Consider the following 17,638-nt stretch of genomic DNA (forward strand, 5'->3'; position numbering starts at 1 on the left):
GCTGTGGATGTGGTCTACCTTGACTTCAGTAAGGCTTTTGACACCGTTTCCCACAACATTCTCCTCGAGAAACTGGCTGCTCATGGCTTGGACTGGCGTACGCTTTGTTGGGTTAAAAACTGGCTGGATGGCCGGGCCCAAAGAGTTGTGGTGAATGGAGCCAAATCCAGTTGGAGGCCAGTTACTAGTGGAGTTCCCCAGGGCTCAGTGCTGGGGCCGGTCCTCTTTAATATCTTTATCGATGACCTGGATGAGGGGATCAAGTGCACCCTCAGTAAGTTTGCAGATGACACCAAGTTAGGTGCGTGTGTCGATCTGCTCGAGGGAAGGAAGGCTCTGCAGGAGGATCTGGATAGGCTGGACCGATGGGCTGAGGTCAACTGCATGAAGTTCAACAAGGCCAAGTGCCGGGTCCTGCACCTGGGGCGTAACAACCCCAAGCAGCGCTACAGGCTGGGAGATAAGTGGCTGGAAAGCTGCCTGGTGGAGAAGGACCTGGGAGTACTGGTTGATAGTCGGCTGAATATGAGCCAGCAGTGTGCTCAGGTGGCCAAGAAGGCCAACAGCATCCGCGCTTGCATAAGAAGCAGTGTGGCCAGCAGGTCTAAGGAGGTGATTGTCCCCCTGTACTCGGCTCTGGTGAGGCCGCACCTTGAGTACTGTGTTCAGTTTTGGGCCCCTCGCTACAAGAAGGACATGGAGGTGCTTGAGAGAGTCCAGAGAAGGGCAACGAAGCTGGTGAGGGGTCTGGAGAACAAGTCTTACGAGGAGCGGCTGAGGGAGCTGGGGTTGTTTAGCCTGGAGAAGAGGAGGCTCAGGGGAGACCTCATCGCTCTCTATAGGTACCTTAAAGGAGGCTGTAGAGAGGTGGGGGTTGGTCTATTCTCCCACGTGCCTGGTAACAGGACGAGGGGGAATGGGCTAAAGTTGCGCCGGGGAGGTTTAGGTTGGATGTTAGGAAGAACTTCTTTACCGAAAGGGTTGTTAGGCCTTGAATGGGCTGCCCAGGGAGGTGGTTGAGTCGCCATCCCTGGAGGTCTTTAAAAGACGTTTAGATGTAGCCCTTAGTGATATGGTTTAGTGGAGGACTTGTTAGTGTTAGGGCAGAGGTTGGACTAGATGATCTTGGAGGTCTCTTCCAACCTAGACGATTCTGTGATTCTGTGATATTGGAAGTGATCAATGGTCTTTCTTGTCTACAATTCATTCTCCAAAAATAGCACACACTCATCGCTTCTGAGAAAACGCTGTTAACAGGTACAGAGACATTTGCAATCAGCAGAGCCCCCCCTTCTCTCTAGATTGGCCGAACTCTTTAGTCATGAAGTTTAATGTCACTAGCACATTTTAGTGTTATCATCAATAATGACTCTAGTTATTCTTGCTGGTTTACATTTTGCTATCAAAATTTCATGAAGAAAAAAGCTCAAAAAGTAATTGCAGTTTTGTGAAAAGTATGGGTTTTTTTGTTTTTTTTTTTAGTTTTTATTTTTAAAAATCCCTTTCATTTTTTCTGTTAGGAAGAAGGGAGCATACGAAGATGGAATTTCCTGATCCATCTTTTCTTTACTACTCAGCATGCCTGAGAGAGATGTACCTGTTTAGCTGTCCCCTTTCTGTAGTACAGTCCCCTTTTCTGAAGCTATTTCCAGATCAATTCTGTCCAGGCCTTGGACAGTAAAAGGACCGTTCTGTTTCTGCCATGTTTTTTTGGAATGCCATGTCCAGGACTGCACACTGTTTATATTAGCCCTTAACAAAACAATATGCTTACTTCTGTTCTACTGGTCACAACGTTTACATGTAATAGCACATGAGAGCACGAGAGCTTGGCCCTCTATCCAAAACCAACAGAAATTGTGTAATTCTGTTATGGATTTACTGATGAAAAAAGATCAAAAGCACTAGGGAATGACAACTACATCAAAAAATAGGTGTGATACAATGGTTAAGACTCAGGTCATGCTCATCTGTTTTCCTGTCAGATACTTACTGTAACCTCTTCCACCAACCTAGGAGCTACCATCACTGCCAGCCAGATCCAGCCTTCTCTCTAACATTGATTGAATTTCTGCAGGGAACTGAAGCTAGTCTCCCAGCTACTCCCAGGAAAGATGAGTTTTCTAACTACTAAGTTATTTAGGACTGAGTGACCTCTTAGACTACATTTTAAAAAACACTGCAAATTCAGCTCTGTATTTGATAGAGCGGGCACAGCATAATGTTAGAAAACATACAGCTAAATGATGTTAAGCCTCTACTTGTAAGAGAGAACAGGATTTAAAGATACATCTTTCTTTTCAACCTTTTATATATTTGGTTAAGCAGGTTTTTGTTTAATGGGATGGATTTTACAGCTTCTAACTCCCTCTATGAATGCCTAATTCAGGGAATCCACTGCAAAATTCAGTTATTTGAGCTACTTCTAGAAACCCTGATCAGTTAGGAAATACAATAGAATGTTGTCTATTGCCTCTCTTTGCATTAATCCCTCGTCTACCAAATGAAGTCATACATGAAGAATGCCTGATATAACTAGGTAAGAAAGATAAAGGAGTTGTGTAATGACTGCAGGCAAATATCCTGATGCAGAGACATTCAGAGACTGGAACGGGCTGGAGCTCTCTGCTAGATTGTTTTTTCCCACCGTTCAGCAAAGTGCTTTTCCGTTATGCACAAAACCATCTACCTTGCAGCCTGAGAACTTAATAAATATAAGCAATAACAACAAAAAAAACGTGTGTGAGGAAAAAACAATGAGTTTATATCACTTTGCAGTTCCAGGGGCCAGTAAGTCATAATTCAGTTTAAAAAAGAAATAAATTCCTGTTCTTTATACCTTCTCAAGTTCTCTGACACTGAGCTTTCTCAGGTCCCAAATTAATATCACTTCTGAATTTGATCATGGCCCGTTTTGATCTCAGGCACTTTTATCTAGTCGCTTCCCATAAAGAACATTTCAGGAAGGTCAGACAAGCCCTTTTAACCTCCACAGACCTTTTTTAAAGTCAAAGGTTGTCACAGGAATCCTGTGAAAGATACATCTATGTGATCCAATAAACAGATGAGAAAAAAAAAGTGTTTAAAAAAGTGCTTCTCCCAAAAGCACTTTTTCCCAGTTACTATTTCAATCCAGAAATAAGTGCATTGGAAAGGAAGTGGAGGCAGTTAATGAAAACTCACAGCTAGCTAATGTCTTTTTAAATAGGACACTCAGATTTAATCTGTAGTGCTTACAAGCAATTATTAGCTGGATGATAGAATTAACAGTTCATAGTTTAAGTATATGTATAATTTAAATGGGGGGCGGGGGGCACGAGTTTAATGAGTTAGTGCCGGAGAATTAATTCAAAGTATTTCAATTTTATCCATGAATTCAGTCATAGAATGCATGAGATTGAAGTTTATATCCACTTTGACATCTTTTACACTGACAGGATAGCACAAATAAGATTGGGGCTCATCAGAGCACCAAATATGTGATTGTAATCCCTGTCTAGAATACAATGTTCATTACATTTAAATAAATTTCCACACCAAAAAATAAGTATTTTCTATATGTCTCTGGTGACTGACACCATAACAGAATTAGGATATTGTAATGCAATTTTATATAAATTAATGTAATTGTTTTATAAATATTTATGTATACATATAGTAAGTGATTACATACACATACAAGAATCACTAAATACAACTTCATTGCAGCACGAAAGTCACTAGATATTCCAGAATGAACATAAAGTTAAGATATCTTTTAAATTCTCAGGTAACATAAGAACATTCAAGATCACATTAGAAATTTTTAATATTTAAACATGCATTGTACTAATAGATTTCTTTGTTACAAATTATTTTTATTTTCAAAACTTAATCTGAACTTAATCTTGCCAATTAACTTTTTTCCTTGACACATAATTTGTTTGAGGCAAACTTTATAAGTAAACAAAATCTCAGATGTCTACTTGGATTTTGAGCAACCTAAGAACTCAACTTCCAGGCAGATCAATAGAACAATCAAAACCTGATAGGATTTCCTAAAATGTTCAGGGCTCAGACTTCATTTTTACATGCCTAAACATTACTGAAGTCTGACTTCTTAGCCTCTGGTTTTGGTCTATTTTTTTGAATACATTACATTTCCTTGTCTTTTTTTGACATGGACAATGCAACTTCACAGAATGGGAACTACCTGTGCCCCCACGTAGGTACAGCAGCTACCATAATTCAAAAATTACTGCTTCTGTTCCCAAGCTCTTTCACCTCCAAGTCTCAGCCTTTTCCACTTCCAGTTTCAACTTTCAACCTATGCTAGCTCCTTTGGATTGCTGCATTTTTATCTTATGGTTATCTATGTAAACTAGATTTAACTAATGCACCATGACAGGGCTCATCTTCATTTTCCCTTGTGGATTTATACTTAAGCTACTTCAGAGCTTGTTAAGAGTATTCAAATGCAATAATTTTCTAATGCAAAATTTTTTTTAGTCTAGATAGTATAGAGGTTCTTAGTACATTTCCTATATTCCTACTGATTCATAGCTTTCATTTCATTTTTACTGATTGACGTGTCATTGTAGACAAAGCACTAGTAACACTGAAAACTATTTTCTTTCTGCTAACTTCTTTTCCTCAAAAAAAGCAGATCTGTTACTCTTTCTAATATCACAGCTACTACTGGTAACACAATTTCAGTGCCAAGTGGCCAATGTAAGATGTAATGATTCACAGTATAGAAATACCTATTGAATTTGCAGTAATTGTACTTTTTGTGTCAGGTTCAGCAGCAAGGGCAAGGATGTAGAAAAAAACCAACCCCTTCTTCCCACAGAAGTATTGGTCCCTGCCAGACACAGGGTATTTGCTAGAATTCATCAGTTGCATACCACAGCCAGGTTTTAAAAACCTCATTATTTAAATTAAGAATATATTCATTTCTTTTCATTAAAGTATCATGAAACATCCTTCTATACTCTAAACAAAGATACATCTTTAGAAAATAGTTTAGTATCTTTGCGAAAACATCAATTTGCTCACCAGAAATGTACCAAACAGACTGTGAATAGGAAGAAAAAGCTTCTGAAAGTGCACTCACAAAGGTCTGCTTTTCAGGGTTGATATTACAAGTAATTAACCTGACATTTAATAAATGACATTTCTAGGAACTGCTAAAGCTGACTTAACAAGCAAACAGAACAACCTTGTTTTGTTTAGGAAAGGTAGTTGCATTGTTGCACATTTTATTTAAAATGTTTTTGCCAGCTTATGTTGAAAACATCTGCATGCATGAAATATTCGAAATAAACATCCATAAAAATACACTGAACTTTCTATTATGGTGCTCTCTGATTCACACAAACTCTGATAAAAATGTCTGGTGGCAAAGCTGGTATATATTGCAACTGAGTGGGCTCATACTGGAGTAATAATAAATTTACTTTCACCTAAAGATGTGTTTGGTTTTTTTCTAAGCATATTTCAATTCATAAACAATTCAGACTGCATTTTACATTTTGGTCAAAAAAAAAAGAAGAAGATATGCTGGAATTATCCTTAAACTCTTCCTAAACATTGGAATCAAGAATGAGAGTAGGAATTAATAGTAATTACTTTGAAGAATCAAGAATGCATGTGTTTGTCCAGTTATCCAACCCAGAGAAAAGGTTTGTTTACAAGCAACACATTTCAAATGTGCTTAGAAAACCAGAGTAATTCAAGAATACGTCTGAAATTTAGTCACATTTCCTGCTTGTGTTAAGGAGAATATTAAGTGTTTATATCATATGATGGTCTCATCAGCTTTATTTCTGTGCACTAGAAATCCTGAGGTTTCTTTCAAGTGCCTATAATATCAGAGTATTATTCACCCAGTTCAGCTGCTTTGTTAGCTTACCCACACCTCCCAAGGGAAAAGAATGGAGTCTTCAATCTGAATAGAGGAAATCTAATTATAATTAGGATTCCCATATAGCATTTGCAAATAGGGTTTTGTAATTTGGGGGGGAAATGAGGTTGTGCATATGTCTGTGTGTGTGTGATGACTTTTGCTTCACTAGTTAACCATGGGATGATGAAGATCTACAGAGCAATCCTGTTTAAAATGAAAGGTGTTGCAAAGCCCACTGACCTTTTTTTCCCCACCTAATTCCAGAGTTTGGTGATGATTTGGTCTACTGAACCAGGCACTGGAGCTGTCTCTAGATGCTTGAGAATATGTACACAGAATAACATGTACACAGAAAGGTCTAGAAAAGTTTGTTTGAGGTCTAGAGTGCATAACATACGAAAGAACGATATGTGAATTGTTAGAATGAGAAATATCAATGACAAATGTCCTATCATCTTTACTTCTTGACATTTTGGGAGAAAAAGAAACGTGATTTTTTCTCATTCTTTATTTTTTTCACTAATACTTTTTAGAACTTGAAGGTGACAGAAAAAAAAAAAAAGCTTTTTGGCAAAAACAAAGTAAACCCTTAAAAAGTGATATATTCTCAAGAAAACTTCCATTTCTTAAAAAAAAAAAAAAAAAAAGGAAAGCCTTAATAAAATGAGCAGTTCTTGTTCTGTAACAGTTCTATAACACCCCCCCCCCAAAAAAAAAAAAATATAGAGTTTTCCATTGCATACAACTAGTGCTTACTAATGATGAAAATATTATGCTGCTACGATGGCCCACCTTCATCAAAGCAATACTGGATTTACAATTTCAGTGAACAAAACACAAGTTATACCAGCACACATCTTAATATCCTAGGGGTCCTTCATTAAAATTGTACTGTCATGTATTAATGGAAGACATCCCTAAAACTTCCAGTTCAGAAAAGATACCGTGTTTTCATTCACACTTCTTCAGATCTCTCCTGCTACACCTTGTAGGTCTTCTGTTGAACACCCTGTCCTGATCCTACCAGCTAATCTTCCCCCTTCATCCCTTTGTGTAGCAGATCCAATTCATTTCCAACCACCCAGTGATACCCTATTTCATGGCCATTCTTTACCTCAGTCATATAAACCCTTCCATTAAAAAACTCACTTTGCGCCCACAAGGCACTTCTTTAGGCCTATTTTATTGCAGTGAAAATGCAAACAACAGGGAAAAGAATCTTGTATACACATGAATGAATTATGTTCCCTCAGAAAAAAAACTTTGAACTGCAGTCTTCCTTCCCTCCTTCCCCTTCTCTTGTCGCCATGGGTTCTTATTTTCACAGCAGCTCTTCCCTGAAGTGAATGCTACTACTTTGGGACCTTGGTATTTGTGCAGTAATTACTATTGTTCAGCCCTGTATGTAATAGGCATGTGAGAGGACTACTAAAAATATAGCAGCACTCAAAGATTGCCTGTAAAACCTTTAGAAATACATACAAAGCTGTAGTCCCCAAAACAAACTCTGTTCCAATCAGCGACGCTTTTCTATTAAGCTGTAATGCAGAAATACAAGAAATAACTCTAGGGCAGAAGAAAAAGAGGAAAGAATAAAGACCGTAGTTCAAACAACCACGGCCTTGGTCAGGAGAGCAGAAGACTATTTTATCACTGCTGCAAACTGATCTCATTTTTTCAAAGGCCTCAAAACCAAGCTACCTCTAATTTGCTCGTAAAAGCCTTTGATTGTATCAACAAAACATCAAAGGGCCTGAGCAATATATCGTGTGAATATCTTTCATAAAGGTCAAATTGTTCTGTCTTGTAACGTGAAATCTCCTCACCTTTTTATTTCATGATGTGAGCTCTATTTGAAAATGCACTCTTTATTTGCAGCACTATGGGTGGGTTTTCTCCTTTCCTTTCTTCAAAATTTATTTCCAGCTAACAGTCTCCTTTATTAAATGAATCAATGTTTCACATGCTTTCCCATGAAAAAGCCCCATCAGCTGTGTATCTTTATGTTATTAAACAAGTGTTGTTTTTTTTTTTTTTTTTTTTTTTTTTCTGGTAGATGTATGACCATTAGCTGTGTTGAATCAAGCAAGAAAAATAGCTGGTTCCCAAATTTCCTCTTATAAGATGGAAGTGAGCCATCATAAAACATAACACCCACAAATTGTGCTAGATGGCTTGAAATTATACTTGTTCTAGTGTTAATTACCAATAACCCCAGCATTTTAGGAGCACATAATTGAAAAGCCAGTTACAATGGAATCTAAAAATGATCACATATCTTCATCTGACACTATTTTTTCTTTTTTTTTTGACAGAAAAATTGGTCATTTCTCTTATACAATAAGAAAAAATTAGGTAAATGTGCCCGAAGCAGACAGGAGTAATTTGATTGTTTCTTAAAAACCCATTTATATTGAGGACTCAAATTGAACCCCAGCCTTGGAAAAATGATTTTTTTTTCCATTCTACCTAGGTGTGACTGACTATAGATTACCTAAAATGGTGACACAAGAGAATTAGAGCTAGACTTATGCTGCTGCTGAAGCCCAGCAACTAGCCAGTGTCCCTTTAAAGGGGAAAAAGAGGGTTAAGATATTTTCACAATGAGTGAACTTTGGATGCAGTATGATTCTGCAACAAATCCTGTGTAGAAGTGAGCCCAAGTCACATATTAAGGCCTCCATCTTTTGGCAGTCCTTCAGCTCTAAAGATCAGATTTTCAAAACTGTTCAGCTGTCATAGATAATGCAGTACCATCCAACACTTGGCCTTTCAGCTTCTGGCCTTTATTGCACCAAGTCTTTTATTCAGAAAGCAGATTTCTTATTAGTGTCATCTGTTAAGCCAGAAGAGAAAAAATGACTTTCCCTGTAAAAGATATTTTTCAACAGTGCATTCAGAAGTGCTAATGTTAATGTGTTTTTTCATAGAGGATCTATTTGTGGAAAATATAGGTTTGGCAAAAATTTAGATATATATGGCTTCTGAGATTCTTTTTTCTATCGACTACCAGCTATATACATGAACAGTGACTTGGAAGAAGTACACTATTTTAACTCAGTAAAAGAAAGGTCAAGGACCTGAACCAGGCTTTGTTATCCAGGATGAACCGCTATGGAGACTGCAGTATTACTTTATTGAGCAAGTCCAACCATAAAAACTAGGTGGTCTTGCATGTGTTCCAATCACAGCATTACATTTTCTAAGTATAAACTAACCGGCTGTCTTGAAACACCTCACACATTACTAAGAGTGCTGCTAATATGTTCAGCGAGTCTTTCTTTAGCCATGGTTTTGCAAAAATGGGCAAAATGAATGTTGTTACCAGCCCTTCCCATCAAAATCAGTCAACACTTTTCCATTACAATGCCCCGTTTACAGCTACTTAAAAGAAACTTCAACTATTGAATTTGAAGTTCTCTTTGTCGAGCATATGCATCTTAAAAACAAATCAACAACAACAAAATCAAAACCAACCAACCAAACAAACAAAGAAAACAACCCCTAGACAAAAGCTGAATTCCAACTTTCCTCCTTGTATTCTTCTAGAAAATCATTATTCCATAAGACAGAAATAGAGGTGGGCAACAGAATGAAAAAGCTGAACTAAGTTCAAGCCAATGCTTGATTGTGACTCGTCTCTGTTCATGAATAAGGATGAACCAAGTCAGTGCAAGGTTTCTGGCATTATTTCCTTATCATCAAATATGTTTGATTTTTCACATATTTGTCATCAGTTCCTTTGGCTTGGATTGTTTTTGGCTGATGGAGATAAGCTAGACCCTTGATTTAACTCAGCCTTTAACTATCTAGCTCACTGAAAGAGAAATATTCTGCATTCAACCATCTATATATGAGGAATAACTTATAGCAGAAAAAGAGAAGACAGTATCAGAGTTCTGTTCAAAAAATTCAGACTTTTGCTGAGAGAAGGAGGAACGAAAAACAGACTACAGGCCAACCTGCAAACTGCTTAGGCTCTTGCAGGTCAAAGTGGACCTCCAAAAGAAAAGAATCAGGCTACTTCGCAGTTTACATGGCCCTAATCCCATCTAGTTCCCCTGTAACCTATCACTTATATGAACTTTATTTAGCAATGTTGGGTAGAGGACAGCAAAAGAAGCACTTCTATTCCTCTCCCCTTGTCTCTGCTTGTGGAATATCTCTCCAGAGTCCTGGAGTAAGACTGCCACCAAGAAATAATGACATAAATATGTCGCCTCTCTGTCATGCAAGACGGCAGTATGAACCCTAACAGGGTCATGGAAATAGTGTAAGGAGCTATATCAATAAGCTCAGAGGTCATCAGTGACCATTACTCTTCTTATTATTTGAAAAAAGGTAGGCTGATACTTATTTGGCATTAACAAATAAATGGATTATATTAATTCTGTACTACACATATAAGCTGTATCTGTAAGCAAAGTGGATCAATAGATGTCAGGAGTTCAAGTGTGTTTTTATGTAGTGATATACACACAAACATGGTAATGTACAAGAACTGATATTTGTCTATAGTCTTCAAGCTCTTTCTCATATTTTTAATTGAATGAATTATTTAGCTTTCTTAACAATGTATCAGCCTCTTCTACAAGAGGAATGATTATATTCACAATTTAATATGCAGCTCAGACGCAGAGGAATATGACCAAATCTGTACAAACATTTACAAAATTAGTCAATTTTTGTTCCCAGAAGATACGGAAAAAGCTCTGGCCCTCTTACTTTACAAGACAGCTGGACTAATGCCATTTGCTTAAAACATTTTAGAATGAATCCTGACATTTTTCATCAAATAATTTACTGTTTTTTACTGAAGACTTAGGTATTCAGATAGTCTGACAGTTGCTTGAATGTGGTTTGAAGAATATTGGCACTAATCACTGAATAAATTATTAGAAAAAAATATATATTTTTTATATTCCTAGCCATTTCCATCACTATTTATCAGTTCCTAGTTCTTCATGACAAAATCCACTAAACCTAAGGAAAGAAGCACTTTTAGCTCAAGAAGGGTGTTAACTTGCAGTTTGTGTTCTTTTAGTAAACAAAACCAAACAAAAATATTTTTAAAAATGTATGCAATAAAAATATTAGAAAACATTAAATAGAGTTTTAAAATATATTATTTGAAATCACTATTTTGGCAGATATTGCAAGGGTATAATTATGGGGCTGTCTTATAAAGATGTGCAACAAACTTCATCACATAGCTGAGCTGATGCTCAGCCTCAACTTTCACTACCAATAGAATAAATCTACAAATAATACCAATAAAATAATTAGCTATTTTGTTTTAAAATACGCTGTTAGATTATGTTTCTCTCTCTTTTCATTCATGACCCCTGCACTGCAATCTAATCTGCAAGCATTCGCATAGCGAAATCAATGATTTTGCACACATCTAGGGCTTGCTCACATATATCAGTTCAAAGAACCAAATATGACAATATCTGAAAGTAAAAACAACTGTGTCCTTTCAAAAGCACAGCCAGAATTTTTTGCAAGATTGTCTCACATTCTTATGTTGCACTGAGTAGCATTTCATCTCTCTCACTGATACCATAAAGTTTTCTACTCTTCATCAGAGAGTAGACGTGCACAGCATGAATGGTTGGAGCAGGATATCCAGTCTTGCCGGCCAGCAGATCTGGGCCAGCTAGGATGGAAAAGTAATCCTGTGCTGAATAGACAGTAACAGATTGCTTCCTTCTTGTAATAGAGGGAGGAGCAAAACACAAACCGTAATTGAGAGCTACTCTCTTCCTGATCTGACCTGGGGAGGTGGACAACCATAGGTTGCTGCTGAGTGAGTTTAAGACAAGTGGCCATACTGCAATTTAATCCTAAAGAGCAAACAGCTAAAGCTTTTCAGCGCCTTTCTTTGCCATTTTTAACAATATTGGTAAAACACATTGTGGATATACTCTAAACATCCCTGTTTATTGAGACAGCAGTATCCTATTGATAGTACCTTAAATCATCTCTTTTTTGTCTGCTTGCATGAAAATTTAGATTTTGAAATGTGTAAAAGCCCTAAACAGAAGGCATGGATGTTAACTCATTCTCAATACTTGATTGTTTCAGAATCTATTGTTTTTATCACAGCCTTGCATTTCCTTATACCAAGTCTCTAGAGTGCAGAGAAAAGGGGAAGATCAGAGCAGATAGATCATTTTGCTGCTAGCAACAGACTGCCTGGGGACTTTTAAGTGCAGTAGATTAAGAAAATGTTTAGTGACTAATATGATTCAGAGCCCAGTTAAGTCTGTGAAAGCACTAAGAGGCGTTTATGGCAAACGCATTTTTGTTATTGTTTCTGTTTATCAAGGAAAATTCAGGTCAGATGAGTGTCTTATTTTCACAAGTCAAATCTTTTAACCTGTTTCTCAGTGCCCTTTGAAAGAGATGAAACTGATGAAGTTTCTTAGGTCTCAAAAGTATTGCAATTTTGCAATCAATGGTCTACAATTTTGCATCAGGAACTTTAACTGCAAATCTCTTGCTATCACATTATTTTTAGTGAGTTTGCATGGAGGAATAGTTCAGTCTTTCAACTGGCCCTTCTACTACAGCAGCTCAGGCCAGTGACAAGCTAATAAAAGCAAAAGTCAGGATTCAAGCAGTCAGTGGCAAAGGCAAGACCCAGATGAGGGTCAAAAGATCGATCCTGCAAAGTGGGGATGCCAAACAAAGAAGGCTGCCGCGGTATTATTAGGCAGGCTGTTTGGCGGCAAGAAACAGCTGGGACAGACGGTAGGATGGAAGGACAAGGATCCAAAAGTCAAGATAAAGAACCAAGGCTGAAGCAGACAGAAACATATTAGGCTTCAGGATCACAGAGCAGAACTAGTGCCACATGCCATACACTGGAAAAAACATCTATGAGTGCAGAGCACAGCACTGTGTGGGCTGCTGCAGGGAAAGTTAACTCCATCCCAGATAGACCCAGCACAACATCAGTCAAGATTTCAGGCCAGTATCTATGTCCCTGGGGGGCAGACTGTGGCCAGGCCATTTGACTGTTTGGATTGACAGTGATAAGATATCTGAGTATCCAAGTGAGGTTTAGAAGAGAGTTGACTCATGCCAGAATTGCTCAAGAATGGGACTTCATAGCAGTACAGTCAGTCAGACAAGTTCTTAGTACATGCTCATGTGTACAAAGAAATATGGGTAATGGCACACAGCAAAACACAGTAAGACATCTTTCACTTTGGCTTTGAAGGCTAGAGCACAAAGGTTTCGTGTAAAGTAGTAAACCCTGTTCACTGGGAAAGGGTTAGGAGATAAATACAGAGTATTGTCCCTGAGGTACTTGGATTTACAAATAAAACCTGAAATTTACAAAAAAAAAAAATCTAAATTGGTCTAACATCATTGTTTTAAACATTTTCAGGTTTTGCAGAACATTAGAAAATACTCATCATGAGGATTGTTCTTTGAAAATACCTCTCTCAGAAACAAAGAAAACAACCAACCTAAAAGGTAATTTTTTTTTCCTAATACTCCTAATATATATAGATTATCTACTCTCTGCACCACAATGGAATTTATGCCTCTTTACCTTTGTGTGTGATCTGAAACCCAGGAATATCGCATGGTCTAGGAGAAGCACTCGGTGAATCCAAGGATCTGCTTTAAAAAAATAAAATAATAATCTGGTCTCTATTTCTAGAAGATCACATTACAAACTAAACTTTCATATTGTGTAAAATATCACTCTGAAATATGTTTTTAAACACTTAAAAGTCTAAGTGAACCATTTGAACAAACAGTAGGTTTTGGGTTGGGAACCTGCTAATTGAAGAGTCTTCAATTTCCAAAATAGCTGTCCTTTTAAGATGTGCTTAAAAGTCATTATTATCTAAAAACTGCTTTGTGATAATAGAAAATAAATAGATAGCTTCATTCTAGTTCTTCACAGACTGACTTCTGTCATTGTGATTGCAATTAGCTGTCACTCGGTATTGTGACTATGAAAGTCAAAGAATGAAAGTAAACAAATATTTTCTACAGTAGAACTGGAAAACACAAATTTATCTGTATTGGTAAAGTCTGGGCAAGCAGCATTGCCTACATATACACTGTAGCTGTTACTTTAACAGGCATCAGTGAGACAAGAATGACTTCTGTGAAGCTTCCTTCTCTTTTCAGTGGGTGGGAGCAGGCTCCTCTGGCCTCTGCCTCTTCATAGTCATGCCAATCTGTCTGCTCATCTGTTCACGGGCTGCTCTGCAGAATAATTCCGTCAGTTCCAGATGTTTCATTTATCTTACCATTAAAATAATGTTGTATGTAGCTGTCACAGTGAATAATTTCAGAAATAAAAAGTATATTCTACCAGAAAAATCAATTACTGAAAACTACTCAGTGTTCATGAGAACAATTCACCTGTTCGCTGAATTTTTATTTAGTCAGGGAGATTGTGCTTTTGGGCTCCATTAAATATATAAATATGCTAACATAAATATGTTTCTCTAAAATGTTTTAACCTAGCTGCTTAACTATAGTTAGTTTTGCATAATGCTGGGCACAGAAAACTTGCTCACACTGGGAAGCAAGTTTGTTCCCATGGCCAGTTTCTAGAACTGTTGTGAAATTACAAACAACCACAGGAGCCTCCATGGGATAAACACATCTCATTTTCAGCTCTGGCTCGCAAATGAGCCTATTAGGAACTGCCACAGATGATAGCAACACCGAGTGTTTTTAAAACTTGAGCATGTTTTTTCCAGACCTGCTGTGCAACCAAGGATCCAGGTATTTGTGAAAGATGAATAGGAAACTCATGGAAAGAAAATCACTATCACAACTCATGTATGCAATTGAGTTTGGTATTTAGGCATGCTATCATACAAAATTGTATTTTTATTTTTATTTATTTAATAGCCAAATTCATGTTCATAATATCAAGATATAGGATCCAATATATAAAAAAAGCTACATCTTGAGGTTTGTAAGATTTCATCAGTGTTAAAGGTACTTACCCTTTTGCTTATCCCAATATCTTGTAACAGCCACCAAGGAAACCGTTATCATTCAGAAGCATAGCACCTAATTCTGCTTTATCACTGAGCTACGTTACACTTTCCAAAAATAAAATCCAGATTATACACCTTAGTTTTAAAACTTTCATGTTCCTTTATAATACACTCCAGGAGTGATCAGCAAGCTGATCTTAAATTGTTTCTGAATTTTAAGTATGAAGGAAAAGGTGGTTACTTGAGATACTCAGGTTGAAAAGAGATTACACTGAAAGTAATACAAGATGAAATCAGAAGTACAGCTATAATTTAATTTTCTTGGGAGTGCCACCACTGGAACCATAAATAAATTCACAAGGACTTTGGGAGACTAAATGAGCTTTCCTGATATTCTGAAGAATCATAAGAGCCTTATGTAAGAGAAGGCAAAAGAGAAATTCCAAACAAGATTTTCCATCAATTTTAAGTTAAGGGTTCATGTTCATGCACTACTTATTAAGGTGGGACAGTACCACTTTTATTTCCAGGCAGGTCTCTACACTTAAATAAACAAATATATACAATTGCAATGTGTGCCCTTCAAGTATCTAGGTAATGTTACTATTTTCACTTAGAAAACACATTAGAAGGTGCAAATACAATCACAAGAATAGGAGAATGCAACAGGCATACAGACAAATTTCCAATAAAGCAGGGTTGTCTGCAATCTGTTGTCACAAAGATGCCAGTAAACTCAAAGTACTCAAAAATATTCAGGATTATAGACCTCAATACAACATCCATTTGCTCATGACCATCCTTCCCCTGCTTTTTCTGCTTTCTAGTGGCCTTTTTTGTTTTATGTTTTATGATTCCGCTTCTCCTTTCTATCCACATGCACACAAAAAGTGGGGGGAGCAAAGGGGATACTAAGTAGTGGAAACCCTGCAAAATCATCACATAAAAAAATTAGTAATTATATTAAGGTTTGTTCTTTTGGGAAGCAGGAGCAAATGAAAAGTGTTTCATAAACTGCAATTTTGTCTCCCTTTGAGGATATGTGGAAACAAGCAGCCAAAGCTCACTGATACAGCTGAAATGTTTCCTGTGAGCAGCCATACTCATTGTGCTCATTCCAAGGCAAATATAATTAACCTGTGAAATAGATAAAATAAGTCTGTAAGACTACACAGTTAGATCTCTATATTCTCCTACCAATATTTCAATCTCAAATTGAAATTGAAAATCTTCCACCAAGAGTGTTCCTTAAAGTGCTAGGATTCAGATGATAAAAGGAAGGTATTGTCAACAGTTTTCAGGTATTATTATTAGAAAGGTGTTTGAAATGATAATAAGGATGTTTGAGGAATCTTCAAAACTACCAAAAGCATAAAGCAACTTTTGGGAAGATTTAGCTTGCAAAGTATCTTCCAAGATGGCAAATAAATATCCGTAGCGTACTAAGAGTGTGCTCCATTACTCATGTTAGCGCATGGGCATGTGTTCACACACATGGGCTGCAGCCATGAGTAAACACTTAGTTAGGAGCTGCACAGCCCAGGTCTGTGTCTGTTCACAAGAGGTGGTACTGCCACAAGGGAGAAATGTGCCATGGAACGATTAGGCTGTGCTGATCAGAACAGAATGAAAAGAAATGTTCACACTGAGGAGTAGAACTGGGCCTGCGGTAAAAAAGATCACCATTCCGTCACCATTCATGTACTGGGCCAGAATCATTCAGGTTGGAAAAGACCTCTATGATCAACTAGTCCAACACTAACAAGACCACCACTAAACCATGCTACTAAGTTCTACATCTACACATTTTTTTAAGACCTCCAGGGATGGTGACCTAACCGCATCTCAGGGCAGCTTATTCCAATGCTGCACAACCCTTTCAAGTATATCATCAGAAGAATAGCTTCTCCTGCATTTTTCAGTGAGATCTTGGGACTGATCTATCTATTCAAGAGGCACTACAGAACTCCATAAAAATAAACAAGAAATCAAACAAAACTACAGAACATTTTTCCTGGAACCTACAGAACAAAAATTTCTGTAATTTCTCAAAGAATTTGCAGTATGAAATTTACAGCAAGTATAACATAGAGCCTGTAAAAAGAGAACGTGAACTTCTTTATTTGCCTTTGAGAAGGAAAGCAAGTAATAGCTTACCTCTCCCATGTCTTACCTGAGAGATGAAAATTTCTCCTTTTTCTCATTCTTCAGAGCTCTACTTACTGTGTCAATCCCAGACAACAACTCAGTTATACTTATTCTCTCTATGAAAAAGGTAAGTAATATTAAAAAAGATTTAGTATATATTCATTTGTATATGTATAAGCACAGCCAGCCCAAGAAAGCCAACAGAGACACCAAGTCATTACATTTTTGTTATTGTTGTTTTTGTGTGTTTTTTCTTTTTTTTTTTTTTTTTTACAGTAAAGAAGAGTACGAGAAATTTCTCAGGGAAACTACAAACATATGCACATACTGCAAACAGACATTCTCTCCAATGTCACTCTGCAATTAATTTTGGACTCCAAACCATTATGCAAGTGGACCACACACTCCACACAGCTCTGTTTTATATTCACAACCATGGTGAAAACTAAAACACTTTTAAGCACAAAAATTGCTTTTAAAAAGATCTTTTTAGGAATGTACACATAGAGCAATTGTTTTAGAAGAGCCAAAGATAGCAAAAACATTCAATAGACTTCAAATACATACACTATATAAGTACCATTTCCTTTTCCCTCACTTGTCCTCTCCCTCCACAAGT

At 37.2% G+C, this 17,638-nt stretch overlaps 1 protein-coding gene across 1 annotated transcript in view; it reads right to left on the minus strand.

Annotated features, from left to right (window-relative positions):
- IQCM (IQ motif containing M) overlaps nt 1–17,638 on the minus strand; it is a 116,050-nt gene that overhangs the window by 79,462 nt on the left and 18,950 nt on the right. The window contains 2 exon segments of the mRNA XM_066996739.1: nt 13,455–13,525; nt 17,045–17,135. Of these exon segments, the coding sequence (XP_066852840.1) occupies nt 13,455–13,525; nt 17,045–17,135 (162 nt within the window).

Source organism: Anser cygnoides, chromosome 4, assembly GCF_040182565.1.
Source record: "Anser cygnoides isolate HZ-2024a breed goose chromosome 4, Taihu_goose_T2T_genome, whole genome shotgun sequence".
In the NCBI taxonomy this organism is placed as follows: domain Eukaryota; kingdom Metazoa; phylum Chordata; class Aves; order Anseriformes; family Anatidae; genus Anser; species Anser cygnoides.